The sequence below is a fragment of the Phyllopteryx taeniolatus genome, chromosome 4 (assembly GCF_024500385.1).
Source record: "Phyllopteryx taeniolatus isolate TA_2022b chromosome 4, UOR_Ptae_1.2, whole genome shotgun sequence".
Lineage (NCBI taxonomy): Eukaryota > Metazoa > Chordata > Actinopteri > Syngnathiformes > Syngnathidae > Phyllopteryx > Phyllopteryx taeniolatus.
Genome location: NC_084505.1, coordinates 11,926,121 through 11,948,978, shown reverse-complemented (window position 1 = coordinate 11,948,978; position 22,858 = coordinate 11,926,121). Strand labels below are relative to the sequence as shown.

The 22,858-nt window shown below is 41.3% G+C and overlaps 1 protein-coding gene across 3 annotated transcripts; it reads right to left on the bottom strand.

Moving 5' to 3' along the window:
• Positions 1-10: 10 nt before the first annotated feature.
• Positions 11-17,968, bottom strand: LOC133476294 (adhesion G protein-coupled receptor E1). Of its 3 annotated transcripts, XM_061769473.1 has the most exons (17): positions 17,515-17,965; positions 14,145-14,219; positions 13,589-13,738; positions 13,378-13,506; positions 12,372-12,515; positions 12,247-12,290; positions 11,239-11,349; positions 11,011-11,164; positions 10,820-10,939; positions 7,085-7,284; positions 5,589-5,747; positions 4,930-5,124; positions 3,281-3,498; positions 3,004-3,162; positions 1,187-1,355; positions 1,015-1,113; positions 11-888 (listed from the first exon to the last, which is right to left on the bottom strand). In XM_061769473.1, exons 1-17 carry the CDS (start codon positions 17,546-17,548, stop codon positions 847-849), a joined length of 2,202 nt encoding a protein of 733 aa, XP_061625457.1. In that variant the 5' UTR covers positions 17,549-17,965; the 3' UTR covers positions 11-846. The 3 variants fall into 3 exon arrangements, 2 of the variants coding, with proteins under 2 accessions (XP_061625457.1, XP_061625458.1); XM_061769474.1 differs by lacking the exon at positions 13,378-13,506; XR_009788015.1 differs by lacking the exon at positions 3,281-3,498 and having other exon boundaries at positions 851-888; positions 17,515-17,968.
• Positions 17,969-22,858: the final 4,890 nt, after the last annotated feature.

Sequence of the window (22,858 nt, the reverse complement as noted above, 5' to 3'; positions counted from 1 at the left end):
ATGACTATAATGACATAACAATGTGGAATTTAATCCCACAACAACAGGAAGCTGCACAGTCATCATATGGGTGGGTCGGAGTTCTATAGCTCTTAAGAAATCCCTTTGGAAAAATGTCCCATCAACCAGTGTCTAAAGGCAAATGCAAACCAACCAAAATAGTGTTCACCATTGCCATAAGTAATTCAAATACATATTGAGTTTGATAATTGTATCTTTACGCTCTTGTTTGGTTCTGTATTAAGTGTTGCATTAAGCTGAAGGCCCGCATGGGGTTTGCATGAACATGGCTCAAAGCAGTTCATGAGTTATGTTCAATATTAGTCATTTGTTTTCTCTCCCATAAAACAAATCCCATTTGGTGAAATATAGCACATGGAAGCTATTCTCTCTAAATGACCAATTAACTTTAAACATTTTACCTGGAAAATACATCCAAAACTCCATGTCTGTTCTTCACATAAAATAATCCCAAACTGCTCAAAGGGAATACAGGGAATATATAAGAATAAAGATATGCTCAAGATGGAAGCAAGAAGAAATATATCAAATATCTTCACTTTTAGATTTGTTTTTCATAGTTACTATTTACCGCAGGCTACTCCATTGCTGTTGTGGCCATAGTTAAATATTTAAAAGCATTATCGTTCAAAAAAACAGTATGACATAACATATCTCTGTGGAAGGAATGACATTTCATCTTTTCTAGTAATTTGAAACACTAGCTTTGTCGTAAGCACCTGAAAACATCATCTGGATGCCTTGGCTCAAAGGTTAATTTTGAGGTTTTAAAATCTAATATTCGCTACATGTCTTTCGTTGGGAGGACTACAAAATGAGAGCGATTCATATGTGGGATTCTCCAGTGTTTTGCCCACTCCGAGAACCCTAAAAGGACAGAGACAAAATATTTTTAGAAGTAGCTTGACAGATGGGGATGATTTAATGTACATTAACACACGTGTGTTGGGGTGAAGGGTGGAGAGAGGGCGTGGGGGGTCACATGATTCTTACTTGTGACTGACTATTGGATGGATTTGTACTGCTGAAGTCCGAGTATCTTTTCTTTGGCGCGCAGACGCAGGAGAAAAAGTTGTAGTACTCCTCTCTAACCTGCACAGAGGAGCAGAAAACAATGACGAAACGTTATCACTAGTAGTATAAAACAGGAGTAGATGAACCCTACCTGTTTGGATAAGAGGCAGTGCATGATGAAGACCAGTGCTCCCTGCAGGCTGTTTAAGATGGTGAATATGTATTCCACCACCACGTTGCCCTTGCGAAATAGGAAGGCTCCAAACACCCACATAAGTCCCAGAATGCACACCTGGGCAATGGCTGTCACTGTGAAAGCTCTGCAGAGGAAATCAGACCGTGACATTAAGGTTAGCATAAATGCAGATGCAACAATATCTGATAAATTGCTTGATTATATCAGAAAAGAGAACATTCTAAAATACATTGGTAGAGCAACCTTCACGTTGGTTTACTGCTTGTTTTCAAAGATTAAAATGCTCAAAAACAGACTCGGATCTTTGCAGCAGTCAGTCCAGTTAGTAATCATTCATCAAAAAGAGACTAGATGTAAATATTTTTAAAAAATAAAACTCTACACCACGGTATTAAGCATCAGATACAGGATTGACAATTAAGACTATCTTCTAACTAACCTTCTATTTGGGCCTTGTTTGAAAACAAATCAAAAACAAAATCATGCAAAGTATTTACATTATAAATTTCTGTTTTTAAAGCTTGACATCAACACACATAGACATAGATATACACATAAAGACATAGATATACACATATTGAGGATGTATGTACAGTGAGTGCCATTAAAAGGTATTTGCCCCGTTCCTGATGTCTGATATATCTTATAATTGTCACACTTCAAAGGGGAAGTTTGCAATTTTCAAAAAGAAGGCTTCAGGAGCTTTGCTGAAACTATGGCCGAGCCAGGTCCTGAGCCAGGTCCAGAGGCAGAACCACTTTCCTGAAGGTGTCTGCCTGCGGCGCTTCATCGCTTTAAATCACGGATGTCAAACTCAAGGCCTGGGAGCCAAATCCGTGCCGCCATATGTAAAAAATAAATTAATAAATAAATAATTTTAAAAATAATAATAATAACGTGGCACGGTGAACGACTGGTTAGAGCGTCTGCCTCACAATTCTGAGAACTGGGGTTCAATCCCCGGCTCCGCCTGTGTGGCGATTGCATGTTCTCCCCGTGCCTGCGTGGGTTTTCTCCGGGCACTCCGGTTTCCTCCCACATCCCAAAGACATGCGTGGTAGGTTAATTGACAACTCGAAATTGCCCGTATGTGTGAATGTGAGTGCGAATGTTTCTATGTGCCCTGCGATTGGCTGGCGACCAGTTCAGGGTGTACCCCGCCTCTCGTCCGAACATAGCTGGGATAGGCTCCAGCACGGCCGCGACCCTAGTGAGGAGAAGTGGAACGGAAGATGAATGAATGTTTGAATAATAATAATAATAATAATAATAATAATGTTGATATACTGCAAGTAGGCGGCATGGTGAGCGACTGGTTAGCACATCTGCCTCACAGTTCTGAGGATGGTTCAAATCCAGCCTCGTAAATGTAATTAAATTTAAATTAAGTCCGGACTTCGACTTGGCCACTCAAGTACCTTTGTTTGTGTTTGTTGTTGTTTTGTGTTGTACCATTCAGAGGTGATTAGCTGGTTTGTTTCAGGTTATTGTCCTGCTGCTACACAAGAGCGCTTGAGAATTGAACTCAGCACAAAACCATGGTCATTATAATTAACTCATGATTCAACAAGGGTGGGATGCGTTTTTTTTTTCTTCCTTAATAAATAAATTGTTCATTTAGAAACTGAATTTCATATTTAATTGGGTTGCCTTTGTGAGATATTAAAAATTGGCTTGGTGATCCGAAACGTTCAGGAAGGGAACACTTGCACTGTATATGTAGAATACAAACACAAAAGGAAAGGCAAAAAAGAAAGGTTGCGTTCACTGACTTTAATTTGTTGAGCTTGGACAGGTCCGGGTTGAGGCTGCTGAACTTCTGGGCCAACTTCCAGACGGTGACGATGAAGAAGAAGACGTTGAGGAAGATGATGACGCACACAGGGCCGTAGAAGCTCCAGATGAGGCCGTCTTTGAGGGACAGCCAACAGCTGCAGTGCAGATATGAGAATCACGGTCATACGGTTTCAAGTATAAGCAGGTCTCTGCTGTGCACTCAAGTACTATCACGTAAACACAAATGTTTCATCCTTTTCTAAACACACTTACTGCTCCTCAGTTCCATATCCTTTGGGTCTGATGATGGCAGATAGAACGACAACAACCAAGGGTGTCCCGTAACCGAATAGGAATAAGTAGAGGGGCCGAATGGTGGCGTTGAAAACCAGGACAACCATACGATAAAGCTGCACCCCCTCAAGCAGCATCCATGCAAATACGCCCATGAAGAAAAGATGGAGCATGGCAGCAATAAACCTGCAGCCGCCCTGTAATGCAATATAAACACATAAAGAGCGGAAGTTGCATAGAGAGTAGAAGGAATGAAATGACTCTTGCTGTGTTTATACGAGCTGTGCTAACCTTATAAAGAATATGAATTTTTGCTTTTTGTGTTTGAAATTTTGCTGAAAGATAACCATGAGACCACATCAACAGAAGACTGAGAGCTTTGAGGATTCATGCGGTAATAGGTAGTGACCTTAGCGTACGATTGCACCACATTTTTTTCCTTTGTGTTCTTAAAAAGGTTCACATAGCCACTTTCAAAACAATCCCCATTCACATTGACCTGCAAAAACAACTGAAAACACCAAAATATGAAGGTCAGGCCACCAGTGTCAACGTATAGCAATACCCCAAGTGGTATCCAAAAACATTTTGAATACACTTTGACTGTATATTTATCAAATTACGCATAATTCATCTCTGCTGATCACAGTAGAACTGTACAAGAGGAGTGCTCATTATCTTGAGCAGCACAAACACCACAACAGACCTGTGGTCCAGTGTTTTGGGTGTGACGCATGCATGTATTTTTTTATTTTGCATTACTATAGCAGTATCCTAATGAAAAACTTCTAATTGGAGACCTGATATCTATTGTTTCTATATTTTTCCCCACAGTTTGTATTTACAAAGAATGAAATTGAGGACAATAATGCTGTTATGTATTAAACAGCATTATTAAACGTGGCAGTAATTCTCAAAATGTGGTACGAATACCACTAGTACTACAGGGGCTCTGTCTAGTGGCACGCAAAAGAATCACTGAATTAAATACAGTACGAAAAAATGTACTTCCCATGAGCTCACCACCTGTGGGAGGGTCCAAGGGGGTCGGATGCGTCGTAAACTGGGTTGGCGAAAAAGGCAAAGATACTCCCGGCGCACAAACACAGTCAAGCACTATGCACGAGCTAAGCAGAAACACTATGGTGCTGGGGACAAAATGGCGGACGAGGCACGGCCGTCGTAAAGTCGAAACGTCGTAGGTCGAGTACTTCCTGTATAGGTTTCCTGTCAGCATCTTACATACAGTATCTTTCATCAGGCTTCCTCTTTGAATGCCACTATTGAAATCCTCATTTGGATCCTACAATACTATGCTTAAAGTCAGTGGAGAGCGCTTTTAAATGTCATGAGATCCTCCAATGTTGCACCGTGACTAGTGGCTGTAATGTTAATAAGTGAGTCCTCCTTTGCAGTATGTAAACAATGAGGGCAGCCACTCCGCACATTCATTATGCTAAGGCCTCTATCAGATTGTAAATTGACTGTCTGTTGTACTAGAGCGGCTCCAACTACCGGAGACAAATTCCTTGTGTGTTTTGGACATACTTGGCAAATAAAGATGATTCTGATTCTGAGATTATCGCCATCCATGGAAACAATGTCACTGACTGCTTGGACAAACATACCTCAGGTGTTGTTTGGGAAATGCCGGCCAGGAAGATGAGGTCAGCAATGAAGAGGCAGATACAGAGGTGCAGGTGGATGGTTGTTCGTGTCCCGTGTATGGAGCGACAGAACTTGAACGTCAGGATGCAAACACTCAGACACAGCAGGGAGAGGATCAGTCCGATCTTTGTTATCAACAGGATTGCAAAGGATTGCTGAAGGGGGAAATTTGACAGTGTGAAACCATTTCAAACTGTTATACTTCTATGTGTTGTTTGGTGGTTTTACCCACTGCGGTAAATGTAATCTAACTTCCTGCTTTTTAAACAAACGTGTTATTGCATTTGCATTCCGGTCTGAGAGAACTGTCACCAACAACAATCGTTAACCTGAGGCGCATAATCTATTTATTACAAAGCAGGCAGTTTATTCCTCGAGCAAATAAGGTGAATACAACAATGCTAATTCAGAGCACTAAGGCTGTGTAAAAAAGTGTCTTACAAATATAAGACACTGGTATAAAATATATTGTAGCTCCAACTGTCCAAATAAATGCCTGCTTTGAAAACAGCAAAGCTCATGATGTGTTTTGTATACTGTTTGACCGTTGAAAAACATCAGCAAGAGGGCAAAAAGTATGTATAGACACATTGATATGGTGTGTTTCTTTCTTTCTTACATCTACAGGATAGTGAGCCATCAGCACGGCGAAACTGCTGAGATGTTCACATCGACACACTGTGTGCGTGGCATTGGATTTCTGTTGATGGCAACCATCTGTGGCCCAGGCACCTCTGTCGTTCCAGTATGCACAGATGTATCTTGCCTCCGATTTGTTCTAAACCACACAAGCACAACCAGATCTCTCATTTTCCCACATTGTTCCCAACCAGGGTGAGCGAGAACTGTGATTTGCCAGTTTTACTTTCCACCGTATGCGTTATGTGTGTGTTGTTTTTAAACAACCTGGAAAAGTGTAAAATCCACAGTACTTGGTTGTAGCGTACAGTAATATTTTAACAACAAAAATACAGGAACTCCCCCCTTCCTCCATTGCCTCAAAAAGGGTTTGCTCCACCCAGTCCCTCTCATCTATCCCCTACACTGTTATCATTACCAGTCATTTTTTTCTGCTAATGTTGTCAGGTAGGAGTTAGCTGACGGTTTTTTGTCTAGCTGTAGGAAACGATTCAGGTGGTCAAACAGTACAACTCTCCTCTGTTTGAATTGGATTGAGAGAAATTCATTTTTGTGCCATGTACATGTGATAATATTGAAGCCAAGGTGCTACTGAATGGCTTACTGACTGCCATTGGCGTTTCTTGTCCATTTAAAATATTTTTTTTTCCTACAATCACCCCTGCTTGGCACCCATTGTATTTTTGCTTTTATCCTTCAAATAAAGTGTCAAAATCGCTCCTCACAATGGTGATTGCCAGCCCCCTGTGCCATTATTCCACTCTACCAGCTATAAAAACAGTGTTGCTTGTGACTGGGGACAGGCATCCAAATTGGCTACAAAGTAGTGGATTGGGAAACTCTGTGGGTTTAACAATTAAACGTTTAGCAGCTAAATGTGTGTTTGAATTAAATTATTGAAATTGAGAAACTGGCGGCACAGTGAACAACTGGTTAGCACATCAGCCTCACAGTTCTGAGGACCGGGGTTCAAATCCCGGCCCCGCCTGTGTGACGTTTGCATGTTCTCCTCGTGCCTGCGTGGGTTTTCTTCAGCTATTGTGGCTTCCTCCCATGTTAGGAAAATTGAGTCAAAATTGTCCCAAGGTGTGAATTATTATTCTTCAATTGGGTAATTGTTATTCTTATACTTGTTCAAATCTCATGGTGTTGATAGTTTGTGTTTTTCTTCCTATCCACCTTATTTATTCATGTTAATCATGCTGTATCATTCATTGCGATGTTTCTAAGTACGTAGTCACTTCTCTCACCAAAAGCATTTACCAAATGATAACCAAAATAACCATTTAAGTTAATTACATCGTTTTGTTTGATATTTCCTTTTGCTTTTCAGAAATGAGTTTAAATAAATGCTTTGCTCAAATTTAGGATAAATTTGCCTTTTCATTTTCGAGTTAGATTAGCACAAGAAAAGAACGAAGAGTTTCCAAGTCCCAAAAAAAAAAATTGGGCACTATTGGTCCAAATAGGACAAACCTGGAGATGTCTGAGTGTGAGGATGACTGGGTGGCTCAGGTTCTGAGTGGATGGGTTAGACACCACAACAGACACAAGCCGGGAGAAGATTTTGAAAGTTGGTTCAATGCCATCTTTTTCAAATCCTTGGAGCTTGTCAAAGGAGCGGTTAACAGATCTTTCCAGGTTATGGTAACTCAACAAGGCAGCCATAGCAAAGCCTAGAAGAAGACACAATTAGATTGGATATGCTTGATCATGTACTTATCAATAAGTAATTTCCTCCAACAAGCAGAGAACGCGAGAAGGCAAGGGATACGGGATATTGTTTTAATTACCTTTGTTAGGACGCATTTTTCCAAAAACTGCAGTCAAGACCAGTAGCTTTGGTAGTGACTGCAATGTTGTGTTTTTCCAACTTGTGTTTTTGTGTTTGTAATTCACATGGCTTTGGGATTGTTGCATTAAGATGTAGACATGTTGAAGGATAACATTAACAGGACATTAACATTAAAAATCCATTCTATGTACGTATATCACTTGTCCTCAATAGGATCACGGAAGAGCTGGAGCCTATCCCAAGCTATTTTGGGCGAGAGGCGGCCAATGGACTGGTCACCAGTCAATCGCAGGGGACATTTGAAAACAACTAATAACGAATGCGGAAGAATGCGCACACATTTTTTAATGTAAGACTTAAAAAATTTAGAAAATGCTCATCATTGCTTTTCAGTGGGTGGAACGGTGGGCGCCTGGATGAATATACGGACACTGTCACATCCTATATCAGTTTCTGTGAAGAGGTCTGTGTACCAACAAAATCATTTCGCACATTCAACAACAATAAGCCGTGGTTCACTGCTAAACTTAAGCAGCTTCGCCAAGCTAAGGAGGACGCATATCAGAGCGGGGACAGGGCCCTGTATAATCGAGCTAGAAACCAGCTGACCAAAGAAATTAACATTGCAAAGAGGATCTATACAGCAAAGTTGGAAAAACAGTTTAGCGCAAACGACTCTAAATCAGTCTGGCATGCATTCCAATCGCTGACTAATTACAAGCGACGATCCCCCCAAGCTGAGAACAATAGCACACTAGCCAACGACTTGAATACCTTCTACTGCAGATTTGAAAAGGACAGTTTCACACCACACACCAACCCGGCCGCACCCGCGACCACAATCACACCTCTGACCTCTGCGTTAACCATCCATGAACAGGAACGCATCTTCAAACAACAAAAGATTAACAAAGCGGCAGGCCCGGACCACGTGTCCCCATCCTGCCTCAAAGTCTGCGCGGACCAGCTCGCTCCAGTCTTCACTCAGATCTTCAACAGATCACTGGAAATGTGCGAAGTTCCATCCTGTTTCAAACGCTCCACCATCATCCCAGTCCCCAAGAAACCTGCAATCTCGGGTCTGAATGACTACAGGCCTGTCGCTTTGACATCTGTGGTCATGAAGTCCTTTGAACGTCTTGTGCTGGACCACCTCAAGAGTGTCACAGGTCCCCTGCTGGACCCCCTGCAGTTTTCCTACCAAGCGAACAGATCTGCGGATGATGCAGTCAACATGGGACTGCACTTCATCCTAGAACACCTCGACAGTGCAGGGACCTACGCGAGGATCCTGTTCGTGGACTTCAGCTCAGCGTTCAACACCATCATCCCTGAACTCATTTCATCCAAGCTTCTCCAGCTCAGCGTCTCACCTGCTATCTGCCAGTGGATTTACAGCTTTCTGACGGGCAGGACACAGCAGGTCAGGCTGGGGGAGGCCACCTCCTCCACACGCAGCATCAGCACTGGGGCGCCCCAAGATTGTGTCCTCTCTCCGCTGCTCTTCTCTCTCTACACGAACGACTGCACCTCAGCGAACCCGACTGTCAAACTCCTGAAGTTTGCAGATGACACCACTGTCATCGGCCTCATCAAGGACGGTGACGAGTCTGCATATCGACAGAAAGCGGAGCGGCTGGAGCTGTGGTGCGGCCGACACAACCTGGAGCTGAACATGCTCAAGACTGTAGAGATGATCGTGGACTTCAGGAGGCATCCTTCGCCACAGCTGCCCCTCACGTTGTCCAGCCGCCTTGTGTCAACTGTCGAGACCTTCAAGTTCCTGGGAATTACAATCTCCCAGGACCTGAAGTGGGCGACCAACATCAACTCCGTCCTCAAAAAGGCCCAGCAGAGGATGTACTTCCTGCGGCTTCTGAGAAAGCACGGCCTGCCACCGGAGCTGCTGAGACAGTTCTACACAGCGGTCATCGAATCAGTCCTGTGTTCTTCCATCACAGTCTGGTTTGGTGCTGCTACAAAAAAGGACAAACTCCGACTGCAACGGACAATCAAAACTGCTGAAAGGATTGTCGGTACCCCCCTACCCACCCTTGAGGACTTGCACGCTGCCAGAACTAAGACAAGGGCGTGCAAAATCCTCTCGGACCCTCCCCACCCCGGTCACCAGCTCTTCCAGCTCCTTCCCTCAGGTAGGCGCTACCGATCAATGCAAACTAGAACTAGTAGACATTCCAACAGCTTCTTCCCTCTTGCAATCAACTTCTTAAACAGCTAATTTATAATTCCATTACAACAAGCTGGCAATTTTTTGACTTGAGTTCGTTGTCACATTTCTGTGGGGCCAATTATGTATTACTCGTGCACTCACTGTAGTTGTCTCGCCGTGCTGCACTATTTGCATATAGTGGCCACTCATGCCAGAGTAGCATCTGCTCCATTTGCACACTGATTGAGGAGTATCTGTAACATTTGCACAACCATTGTCCCAGATTATCGCACTACTCGTCACTTTAAACCGCATACACTCCTTGAAGTCTCAGTGCCCTTTGCACAATGGTCATTGCACCGGACTATTGCAATATTAGCCATTCGAACTGCTCTAAGTGCTAGAGGACTCTGCATCTTTTTGCACAATTGTTTTTTGTTGTTGTTTTTTGTCAATGCTTTATGTCTCCAAAGTGTTCTGTAAATTGACTGTCTGTTGTACTAGAGCGGTTCCAACTACCGGAGACAAATTCCTTGTGTGTTTTGGACATACTTGGCAAATAAAGATGATTCTGATTCTGATTCTGATTCTGATGGTTAGCACATCTGCCTCGCAGTTCTGAGGACCCGGGTTCAACTCCGGCCTCGCCTGTGTGGTTCTGTGTTCTAGTATGTATAATATTTTCTCCCCGTGCCTGCGTGGGTTTTCTCCGGGTACTCCGGTTTCCTCTCACATCCCAAAAACATGCATGGTAGGTTCATTGAAGACTCTAAACTGTTTGTAGGTGAATGTGTGTTTGTTTGTTTATATGTGCCCTGCGATTGGATGGCGACCAGTTCAGGGTGTACCCCGCCTCTCGCCCAGAGTCAGCTGGGATTGGCTCCAGCACCCCCGCAACCCTAGTGAGGATAAGCGGTATGGAAAATGGATGGATTGTTTTTTTTTCAGTGTAGAATCAAGCAGCAGTTAGTGAAAGACATATTTTGGATGACACTGTACAGAAGTGATTTCCAATCAACTTTGTAGAGGGGTGGCACATGAGCCAAAGAAGAAACCTTTGCATTTTGGTGAGGATCTGGACAAGGGTGAGGATACAGGAATTGATTGTTTGAGCCACTGTGTTATCAATGGAAATAAGGTGCGCCACACATTTTTGTTTTTACTTTTGCTAACAATCTGGCCTTGTCAGTTATGTTTCAGGGATTATTTGTTTTTGCGGGAAATAGTAAGGAAAAAAGAAGTTTACCAGGATATGCTCCTGTTCCGGCTGCCGTTTTCCAGTCAGTCTCCAGCGTTGAGTTTTCAGTTGCCAGATGAACCGGTCCAGTGGGCAGAGTCATTCCCCTGTGCACTGCAATCTCCACAGCTACTCAAACAAACAGTTAACTTAAAGCAGACAGCCCTTCTGCTGTATATCAATGACAAACTGGTTGTTACCTGTCTCATTGGACCCCATTGAGGTGCGGTTGTCTCTGAGCTGTGGGGCGATGAGCCTGATGGAGTTTTCCATTGTGTTGAGCAGCTCATACATGTCTTCATTTGCGTCCATATAGACTGATGATAAGACGGTCTCCGATGAGGTCAGAAGTCTCTGTCCGAGTTGTAGCACAAAGGATGAGGAAGTGAGAGTGTGTTTTGGGAAACCACAATGTTTGCTTTCCTGACCTCCAGTAGCGCATCTCCATCAGCCTTGCCTTCATTGCTGCTATTTGAGTTAGACAGAGCCATGCAGCTGTTTCTCATCATGGACAACAGATCTGCCAAGCCGCTGTTATACTGAGAGAGGAAACAATAATAACACTATTCAGCTTTCAAAATACGCAATTCAATTTATACACAAAAAAACTGGTTTGCACTGGGAACATGCGAACATAAACTACGGAAAGTTTGTATTTTTATGTATAGACAAGGACAGCGCAGTCGCCTGGTGGTCAGCACTTCTGCCTCAGGGGTCCGGCGTTCGAATCTCAGCTTCAGCCTCCCTATGTGGAGTTGACATGTTCTCCCTGTACTTGGATGGGTTTCCCCTCTGTACTCTGGCTTTCTCCCAGATTCCAAAAACATTCAGCTTAGGTTAATTGAAGACTAAGACCTTGCACACACCAAGCGACGCAGCTGAACGTGACTGAAGTGGACGATCGGGAAAATAATTACAGTTGGCAACTCTTTGCGGCACACCAAGCAATTAAGCACTGCACATCAACCGACACGCTGCAATGGAAAAACTGCAACCCCGTATCGGATTTTGACTTACAATATTCTCTACTGTCGTATTTTTTTTTTTATCAAACCACAAAAACATCGAGCGATCGTACAGGAAGAAGTGGATGGCCACATAGAGAGGAAACCTTTGACAACAAAGGAGATAGTTTGGCAAGCTGTTGGCAATGATCGATCGCACCATTCGCTAAATGCACCAAGACGTGTCCACCATGGTAGGGTTTAAAATTTATCACCTCATTTTCCTTGTTTCTGTTTTCATGTAACTATTGTGACATCAATGAACACAGCTACCAACACAAAAGGGGAATTAAACATAGTAAACAAAGGACAACATTAGAGGACATCAATTGTTTTCCATTCTTATCAACTGTCAACAGATATGTGCCAGAAAGTGTTAGAGTACATATCAAAATTTAACTGAACTGTAACGAAAATGAGCCCATGTTTTACCTGTAATGGTACACTTCTGGCATCAAAGGTTTCGCAATCCAGTTCTAGAGGAAAAAGGTCAAATGTTTCAGCGTGAGCATACAGAACTGCCCCATTAAAAAAACAAAAATGATGCAAACACTCACGAGAGCAAGGAGTCCTTTGATTGCCATAATTAGTGTATCCTTTTGCACACTTGCACCAGTAACTTCCATTTAAATTTGTACAACTTCCTTTACTTCCACAGATGTCTTCTTTCCGATTCTCAGCTGCCTCGCATTCATCAATGTCTAAACGCAACAGAAACAGACATGAACTTAGCGAAACCAACATTGCATACACCTGCACAATCAGTGGTGGTGGTGCTTGTAGTCATACTTCATGACTGTACTTAAGTAGCTTTTCAAGCATCTGTACTTTACTTGAGTATTTATTCTTCTGACGACGTCTTACTTTTACTTGCTACATTTGAAAACAGAAAACTGTACTTTCTATGCTTTACTTTGTCAAAATATGCTTAAATACTTTTTTCAACCTCCCGAGATGACAGGACGTAAAAAGACATAGAGAGAAGGAATGTCAACTGCACTTGAGATTTGGATTGATTGACAGAGAGCTTGGGGATTTATAAGGTGGTAAAAAAAAGGGGCAGCAGCAGCATGGAGGAACAAAAACCAAGGAGCATTAACGCCAATGATGAGACCAGTTAGGATAAGCAAGATATTTCCCACCCATGGCCTTATTTAAGAGAATTGTTTGATGCTGAATGATTAGTGGCAAATACGCTGCGCCGTGCTCAGCCTAAAAATCATCAGCCTGTGGCATTAAAATATTCTGTCTGATCTTAAAAAAAAAACATACAGATTAAGTGTACCTATTTTTTATTTTATTTTTGTTACCCAATTTAGCATTTTTTTTGTTAGTCATTTCACAGTGTTAACAAAGCTATGGGAACATAAGCAGCTAAGCTAATAAGCCTGAGCTTTCTCCATTTAAGACAAAAGACATTTTAAATCATTGTGTGCATAATTTAGTGAATTTTCGACTTCAATCTCTAATGTCCATCGACCAATTTCAGCATCAAGACTGTGTGCTCATGTAACCATTGCTCTCACAGAAGTACAGGTCACCTTAAAACAACATGGCAATCACCTCTGCATTCTGGAGTTCTTTTGGTCTTGGTGTACCCAAATTTGCAGGTACACCTGAAGCTCCCAATCAGGTTGGTACAATCAGCCATGCGACCACAAATTTCTATGTCGTGGCCACACTCGTTTTTGTCTAATGGAGGAAGACAAAAGGGCACGTGAGAGAGGTAGGACGGAGAAATGCACCACTGGTCGGCCCGTGCGGGTTCGCTTACCTTGACACTGTCCATCAATGCCAGTGAAATTAATGTTTCCGTTAATGTTGGTGAAGCCAGACTGGCATTGACAGTAATAGGTGCCATATGTATTGAAGCACAGTGTGTGCTTGCCACATAGTCCAGGAGTTTCTTGACATTCATCCACATCTGGCCATTCGGAGGAAAGTAGGAGAAGAGTTACTGTAATTATACACCGTGTCGTGTTGGCAGTATACATTGTTTTACTGCAAAAAGTCACCTCGGCGTTGTTGTTTAATGATCATTTGTTTGGAGGGCAAACCAGGAATTCCTACTGTCATGTTTTTACATTGACCACATTTAACTTAGTTTTACACTTGTATGAGTTAAAGTGAAAGTCAGAATGCCACTTAAATCATTTCCTCTAAAGTTAATAGATGTTTTAAGATGACCATTTCTAATCTATGTTGATGTAGCTCATATCCGACAAGAAGAGAACATCATTGATGTTGTATCTTATCTATGTCACTTGACATACAATGTTAGCAACCTCTAGCACAGGAACATTCAAATTAAGCAGAGTCAGGTTTCTTACCAACACAATTGCTTCCTTCCATGTTCAAGCCACTGTCACACAAAGGCGTGCATCTCTTCAGTGTGCACATTAAACCTGCAGGGAATGCAAGAGAACTGTTAGTTTCTCACGAGACAACATCCATCCATCGATTTTCTATCTGTCCTCGTTTGCGTCACAGGTGAACTGGAGACAATCCCAGCTGACTTTGGGCTAGAGGCGTGTACCCTGAGAAAACACATCCAAGTATAGGGAGAACATAAAAACTCCAACAGGAGGCTCTGAGCTGGGATTCAAACCCTGTGAGGCACTTGTGCTTACCTTCAAGTGCTGTTCAACCGAAAACAACAATGGGGAAATAATTGCTGACCAGAAGTTTGTGCATGCTTAGCAACGCAGCTCTATTGATCTTCCTTCCTCCTTTAATCTTTTAAGTCACTTCAGCAGTGTCAAAGTGATCTTGTGCTGTTTTATTTCACTTTGTCATATGACATATTTTCTGTTTGTAATTGTGAATGTGACCACTGCTTTTAAAGTGTTATTCAACTTCACTGTATATGTACAAAAGGTGTATGGTAAATAAAATCAAGTAAATGCTGGACTATATTGAAACTTTAATTTGAAGAGATATATACATATTAAGGCAATGAAAAGCTAACGCTGTTTAAAACACGAAAGGCTGCAATGATTATGCAGGCCAATACTGACTGTCACAAGAGATTGTCAGGCCCAAATATGTGATTTTGAGTTTTTTTTCTTTCGCAATGAGAGGAATTGGAGACATGTTATGTGCAGTATATCTAAATTTCATGCACGTGACCGCCAGTTATCATGTGTCTTCAGCCAATGAGTGTGCCTTTCTTGTGAAATTACTTGCATACAGTGTCTAATGTCCTGTTCCTCTCAGACACCAACGCAGCTGTGTTGAAGTGAATTTCACTCTTCCTTTCACAATGACATCCTGTCCAAAACATGTCACAAACAAACGATTTTATAGGAAGGAGAGACCCAATGATGCAATGGGCAAGTTGAGAATTGTAATTGTGTTTCCTGTTTTGTGTTATTTAGTATGCTTGCAACCATGACAGCATCCCCCACCCCTCATACGCGAGATTAGCCACACAACAGGCGTGTAACACGGAATGTTTGTTGCACACACAGCTCCCTATCCTGTGTCGCCCTCCCCTTAGCCACAATGAGCTCCCTCTTTGTGGCTGGGCTGGAGGGCCCCAGTGAAGATAAAACTAGCCATAATTTGAAAGTAAGTGTGCCAAACAGCGTCACTGCCTCCAAGTCTATGACTAAAAAACACAAGGACTGAAAATAAACAACGTGACTTTGTTTCGTTTGTGCAGCTGACGTTCATTTACCAATCAGATAGATTAGCGTTAACTAGATAGTCCTCACATTTCCTATTTATTGGATTTCATTTCTATTTCACTTGCAGCCACGCATGTAGTGCCAATAGTTCATGACCTGACGCCTACTACTCGTAGTTATAATCCCAAGACTAATATTCACCTTGATAAAAACACATGAGAAATAGCGCTTCTCAGTCGCATGCTACGAAACCATACCTGTTGTTCCTCCCACACACAAGTGCTTATCTTTTCTTCATAACTTGAATTTTACAAAAAGCATATACAGTTATATGATCAAACTAAAGCTTGACCAAAATTATGTGGGCAGAGAATTTTCAGAAAGTTGGTGTTTCTATACAAGACAGCATGCACATGACTTCTACTTTTTTGTCAGCTTCTTAAAATGAGACGCAAGATGAAGGACAAGTGCCAAAAGGAATCGCCATTGTTTACCTCATATTACAAACAATAGCTATTGTCATATCATATTTTATCAACAAAAAGTAGCTGTGCCGTGTGTCTGTTCTCATGACAATTATTATACAAAAAGTAATATAGATGATTTAGTTTGTAAAATATTTATTGTTCACTAAATACTAATACTACTTTGGTACCGTAAACTGGTTGTTATAATTAACTACACACATGTACTCCAGAACTACATCTGGCAAAATGTTAACCCAAGTTATTCATGTCCTGGTCATAATTTGAGTGATTTTTGTTTTGGGTTTTTTGTTATTTGGGGTTTTTTTTTGGGGTGGGAGGGGGATTATCACTTGCGAATGGGTATTTTTTTGACACATAAAGTGGCAAAGAAAAAATATTTTTAAAAAAGAAAACATTTTCCAAATGTTCCATGTCAAAAATCATCCTTACTCTTTCTCCCTACAGGCACCGAATGTCCTGAATGTATTGTTTATTCGATGTTCTCCTTATGATTATACAAACTATGTCATAAATTGGTGGGATCCTTTTGAATGCAAACAATTGCATAGTTCTCAAGATATCAATAATTTTCTAAAGGTAAAAAGAAATGAAAGTGATTTCACCAGTGTATGACACACACACATCACATGAGTGAGAGACAGAATCAAGAGGCTATTTTTAATGTCATAAAAATAAAGAGGCCAAACCCTCTAATCCAAACTGCTTGGAAATTATGGCTGTTCGCGCTCTTTTGGCAGAAATATGTATTCAGCAATCAGCATACAGCATAAAATGCTATGTGCGCTGAACTGGGTTGTTCCTCTATGTGGAGCTTGTTGAGAAAGACAACATAATACAGGATACTGTATACATATATATGTATATATACTGTTATATTCATGAGAAGTACAGTAGAAAAACAATATATAATGCTGTATATTAATCAAATAACAACAGCACATTATATGGCAAAATGAGATAATTCCATATTTTGTCTTTACAGCTCCACGGTAAAAAATAGCTTTTCCCCCACCAAGATAATGAACCGTTTTTAGTGATATTGTCAGGGATGTATTCACGTAACAAAATGTTTCTTATAGTTGTAGTTTTCACTAGTATAAAACTAAGGCAACACATTGACACTGAAACTAATATTTGGGTTACCAACTGGTTGACACCTCTCAGGACAATGGTGTACCGCTGCCAAACCACAATAATAATGTAATTGGTATCCTTGTAAATGGTCTTCATAAAGATAACAATTACTTTATAAACTTAAAGTATCGACTTTGCCAAAAGGCAGAGTATTGATACAGTTCTTGTACTGGATCTCATTGGATTTTGTATGTGTACCTAAGGCCGTGGCCGGTAGCTGACACAGGTTAATACAATATAAAGCAGTGAGTGCATTAACACGCGATAGCCTGGGCACACACACACCCACACAAAATGAACCACTGAATAGATTAAACATTAGTAATTGTTCAGAAAGTAAATGTTGGTAAAGGCATAATAGCATTTCATAAGCCTGTTGTAGGTTTTTGGTTTTTCCTTTTCATTTCAGGCAGTCAGTCACACACACAGAACAATTAGGAAGGACTTACCAAGAAAAAGCAGAAGCTCTTTTCCTCTGCCCATGTCCAAAAATAAAGCTGCAAACTTTGTGATAAGAAATAACTGAAGTCCTCGCAGAAGGTTCACTGGAATTTAGAGTGCTTGGATTCCACAAAGGAGGGCACACAAAGAGAAACTCCGGAGACTAGCGTGTGTGTGTGTGTGTGCGTGTATAAGAACCACCACCAGCTTTTTCTCTCTCAATGTGAGCACGCCTCCTCTAGGCCTCCCCCAGCCTTCCTTTTCTTTTTCTCACTCCTTCTCTCCTTTCACACACACAGCTTTTCCCTCGTCACTCTTCTCCTTTCTCTCCACCTTTTCGTTTCGCCTCTGTGCCTACACACCAGTCAGTGTGCTCTATTTCAGGACTTACTGGCCTCTCTCTCTCATGGGACACATACAGAGGAGGCGGCGAGCTGAGCCTGAAGAGGATGATGACTCACGCTCATTCGAAACATCTGCTTTTTGACTTGCCAGTAAGCAGTCCCCTATCCCTTCTCAAACCCCTCCCATCATCCATCTCCGCCTCCTTGTCCCTAAACATTGGCGTTTTCACCCAGTTCCAATGAAGACCCAGCGCGTTGACGTTAAAAGTTTGACATGGACCATGGTGGGGTTGCTACATTCCAGAGCCCCGAGCTGTTGGAGTTGCTGGCAAAAGTGGCATGGCGGGAGTGCAGGCATAAGCCCAAAAAATATATTTAAAAAAAAAAAAAAAAACGGCAAATATGGCATATGAAATAATCTAAATACTCAATTAACAAAGTCCAAAAAACAAGATTTAAAGTAACAAAGAAACACAGGAAAATCACCACAACTGCAAACAGGAAACATGAAATGACATGACACTGATTTTTGACAACAACGATGTTCCGACACAGACAGCAAGAAACCAGGGAAGTAAATACAAGCAAACTGACAAGATGGGTGACACAAGGAACAGGGTTGACGAGAACAGGTGGAGACGAAAACCTAACAAATAGACCATAAATGAACATAGATGACGTGAACATGAAACTAAATTAAATCTTATCTAAACAAAGTCAACCAAAAAAACAGATCATGACAAATTGCTATTTATTTATGTCTAGATTTCCGTCTCATCGCGTCGTTGCAATTATAAAGGCAGGTGTGCTAGCATTGAATGCTAGCCTGCTATGATGTTGACTTGGCATGGTGAAGTAAACGTTAACTGAAAGTGACACAAAAAAAAAAAAAAAAAAGAGGGACAACAGGGGCTAAGGAATACTTTTGAAAAGTGTGTTTGAATATGTTTGAACATATTTAAAGCGTGTCGGAAGGGTAAAACTATATATTTCAAAAAGTTTTTTCTATATGGTCACTCTGTGTTGTGGATTTGTACCTATTGAGGTTCTGGAATGTATTCCCTCGATAAACGTAAATTCACTGTACTGTATTCTGCCTCGCTCCTCTTTTAAATGGTTCTGTTTGGGTTACCTCGTGCTTTTTGCTTGTGTATTTTCTTTGTTTTGGCATCTTCCTGGCTTCCCTCGTTGCTCCACTCTTCACTTGCTGTTGGCCACATTTGTTTCTAGTCTTCTCTTTCTGGGGGGAAGATTTAGTCAAGGTCAACTCTATTAAAGTCACATATCCTATTCATATTATTCATTTACCTTTGTTTTTATTTTGTTGCTGGTTGGTTATTTACCTCCATTCATTGTGGGGATATGTTCCAGACCTACCCGCAAAAAAAACTGCAAGCGTAAAATGTGCAGAAAATACTGAATGTATTGTGGGCTCTGTGTTACATACTGTACGTGCATGTGCCTTTAAGAGGCGGGGCCTGGTGGATTGGCTTGTGACATCAGCGAGTCTGCGTGTGAGTGCCTATCCAAGAAGTGGCCGACAGCAGCTCCTTCGTGAGTGTGCTGTTTTACTGTATAATAAACAGTGGGAAAGTATATTGGTGACTGTGGCCCTCCTTTCCCACATGCAAGGGCATTAAAGTAAGTAATTGTACTGTAAAAACATGTACAAAACTATAGCATACAAATGCTGCAATATAGCTGGGGGGAACACTGTAAGTGTAGTAAAAAATGCAGAGGGTGTGGGGGGGGGGGGGGGGGGGGAGATATTGGCACTAAATGGGAATTGGGGCAACTTGCCATCACCCTGCGCTCTGCTGTTCAGCATTCTACACAATCGGCTCCCTGCTCTCCCACCTGCGTCTTGTCTGCTTATTACTGATGGACCAAACGCAACTGTATTGCGTTTGGTCCATCAGTCAATCCATCTTCATTGTGAGTTTCGTCTTGGAACTTCACCTGAGTGCACTTGGTCATTTTAAAAAAACATTTCTCTGGTGTTACTAAAGTATACATCGTTCCTCCAAGACAAAGTTTGTAAACACCAAGATGTGCAGCACCTGTGAGGGACAGAACTGAAACCCAAAAGTAAAAGACAAAAAGTGGGAGGGGAAAGGAGTTGCATTGCATTTTTGTCCAGAAATAAACCACTAACGGAGTCAGCATGTAGCGTGATTTTAATGAAACCGTTTAAACTGTAAATGATGTGAATCGCATGGCTCTTATCTGTACTTATTACACATATTTTTGGCGGATAAGACACAACCATAAATGTCACAATGTTTCATATCAAGTCACTTGAGTATTCTCTCCATCCGGTGAGAGAAAAACAAGCGACTACGACCCCTTTTCCATCCTGTCCATCTTTGTCCCTGTCCTCATATTCTTTAGCATCATCTTCATCATATTGCTGCCGATTGAAGGCCAGACATCCGCATGTCCGGCGACTGCTGGATGGACAAATGAGATAAATTACTCCCTTCATGTCTGCAGGAAGAGGAGAAGAGTATGCCAGATGTATGCAAATATGAGTGGGTTTCAGCTTTCTTTTCATCTGTAATATTTGTGCTGATATGAAAATGTACTTTTGTTGCAGACTCAAGTCTGAGAAACAATTCTCTTTCAATTCAAAACATTTTAGCCGAAACTCTGCAGCTGACAGCAGATGATTAATATTTCACTTATAAATGATCCCTTGGAGAATTTTTCAAACTTTCCCATGAACCTTAAACAGGCTAAAGGCCTTTTAGCTTATGTAAATAAACATTGTAATAAAAACAAATTATTGCTTTGATCCTTCTATCTCATTGCATTGTAACCTCATGGGTAAAATAGTGGAATGTCCTATTAAAAAGAGCACAATTTTGTTTTAACGGTGTCCAAAGTTCATTTAATTAGTAAGAAGTGGGGGCGAGTGACCTGTTTTCCAGTCCATGTGGCAGCTGACAGCCACCCTTTTTAGCATCCATCCATCCATTTTCTGAGCCGCTTCTCCTCACTAGGGTCGCGGGCGTGCTGGAGCCTATCCCAGCGGTCATCGGGCAGGAGGCGGGGTACACCCTGAACTGGTTGCCAGCCAATCGCAGGGCACATACAAACGAACAACCATTTGCACTCACATTTACACCTATGGGCAATTTAGAGTATCCAATTCATGCATGCATTTGTTTAATATTTTTGTACAGTGGCACAAAAAAAATGGTACAATTATGAATTCAACCAAATTTTTTGAGAAAAGTATGCTTCAAAAGTCAAGCAAACTTTGTCCTGAACATCATCATGCGTTAGACATGAGCAAATCTGGCGAGACTTGAGCTCGGTAAGCGGCTAAATCATCGGTGTCAAACTCAAGGCCCGGGGGCCAGATGGGGCCCGCCACATCATTTTATGTGGCCCGCGAAAGCAAATCATGCTCGTCAACTTCCGTGATTTTTGCTCAAATCTGTACCCAAATTCCAAATTGTCATAATAATCAACAATAATGTTGAGATATTGCATTCTTCTGTTACCAAACCCTTCTTCTACAGTAACTTAAACAATACTTAAACAAACTATTATCCTAGTCTTCTGATTTCAAAACTAGTTAGCCCTCAATTTGTTGTGTAATGGTAATAATATGATCTGGTGATTAAACATTTATATAGTTTCACTGTTCTAATTGCCCTCTGAGGGAAATCATAACTACAGTGCGACCCGAGACAAAAATGAGTTTGACACCCCTGGTCTAAATGATTAACTTCACAAAAGTGAGTTGGCGTTTTCTTTGGCTTCTTGTATTTTTGTGATGCCAATACTGTAATCCCACACATATACACGGTTCAGTATTTTTTAAATCAACCCATGTGCATAATTCTTAACCTATCCTCTGTTATTCACTGAAAACTCATCTATTCGTGGTTCTAATCACATTCACACCAACGGGCAATTTAGAGTTTTCAATAAACGTACCATGCATGTTTTTGGGATGTGGGAGGAAACCAGAGTACCCGGAGAAAACCCACGTGGTCACGGAGAGAACATGCAAATTCCACACAGTAGAGGCTGGAATTCAACCCGGGTCCTCAGAACTGTGAGGCAGATGTGCTAAAATCAAATTACCTTTAAGTAATTTATTTTCAAGGTTATGCTGTAAGATACGTTTGGAACTATATTAAAGTGTTTTGGGATCATAGTTTGTGATAAATTTACAGTTTAAACTATTCATATAGGTAATTATAAACATTTTCTAGTAGGGACACATTAATTACAGCAATACCAATAAGACGCCACAAGGTGACAGTATTGCTCTGCAAACACCATCCTGTTACGAATACATTTGAATGTTTGACAGAAACAATTTGTTTGAGAATAAAGTAATACTATGAGTGTAACAATTAATATAATTTTTTGTAATATTATAACCTTATTGTCATGTCAACTTTGAGTATTATTACAACTTGTTCACATTGTATTATCATAATGTATCACGTGGGCAACTTTTTAAAATGTTCAATGTGGGTTTAAGTTCGGTTTCTCACATACATATGGTATGTATGGATGGACGTATGGATGTGTTCAACTTTGTCAATCGGCACTGAGATGAAGAGAAGGAGTCAGTCTTCGATTCTCTTCCTGCAGTTTCCCCTTTTAAATTACTGATGGTCACACTGGTTAGATGTGCATGTGGGACTGATTTTCATTGGCTCCAGCATGACCACAAACTCAAACACATATACACACTTATGCACACCGACACTCAGTATTTTGTCATATGGAAACACAGTGAATGGCTGATAATCATACAGTTACAGTTGCTGTTTATATCCTGTCATGGCAGACAGAAAAAACATGAGATATGAGCAGAGAAAGGAACAACTAACTTTCCACTGTTTTTACAAAAACTCTGGAATCTGTGCTTTTCATTTTGCCATCTGACGACAAAAATAAAGACAGAATGGCACTAAGTAGAGCGTAGAATCAACGATCCTAATTTAGATCTGTGCCAAATTGTACATTCATTTATTCATTG

Excerpts from the sequence above, each read along its gene's own strand:
- LOC133476294 (XM_061769473.1), bottom strand. The coding sequence starts at position 17,548 with ATGGGCAGAGGAAAAGAGCTTCTGCTTTTTCTTG. Across the intron at positions 13,507-13,588 it reads CATTGATGGACAGTGTCAAG|ACAAAAACGAGTGTGGCCAC; the intron begins GTAAGCGAACCC and ends TTCCTCCATTAG. Across the intron at positions 5,125-5,588 it reads TGGCTCACTATCCTGTAGAT|CAATCCTTTGCAATCCTGTT; the intron begins GTAAGAAAGAAA and ends TTCCCCCTTCAG.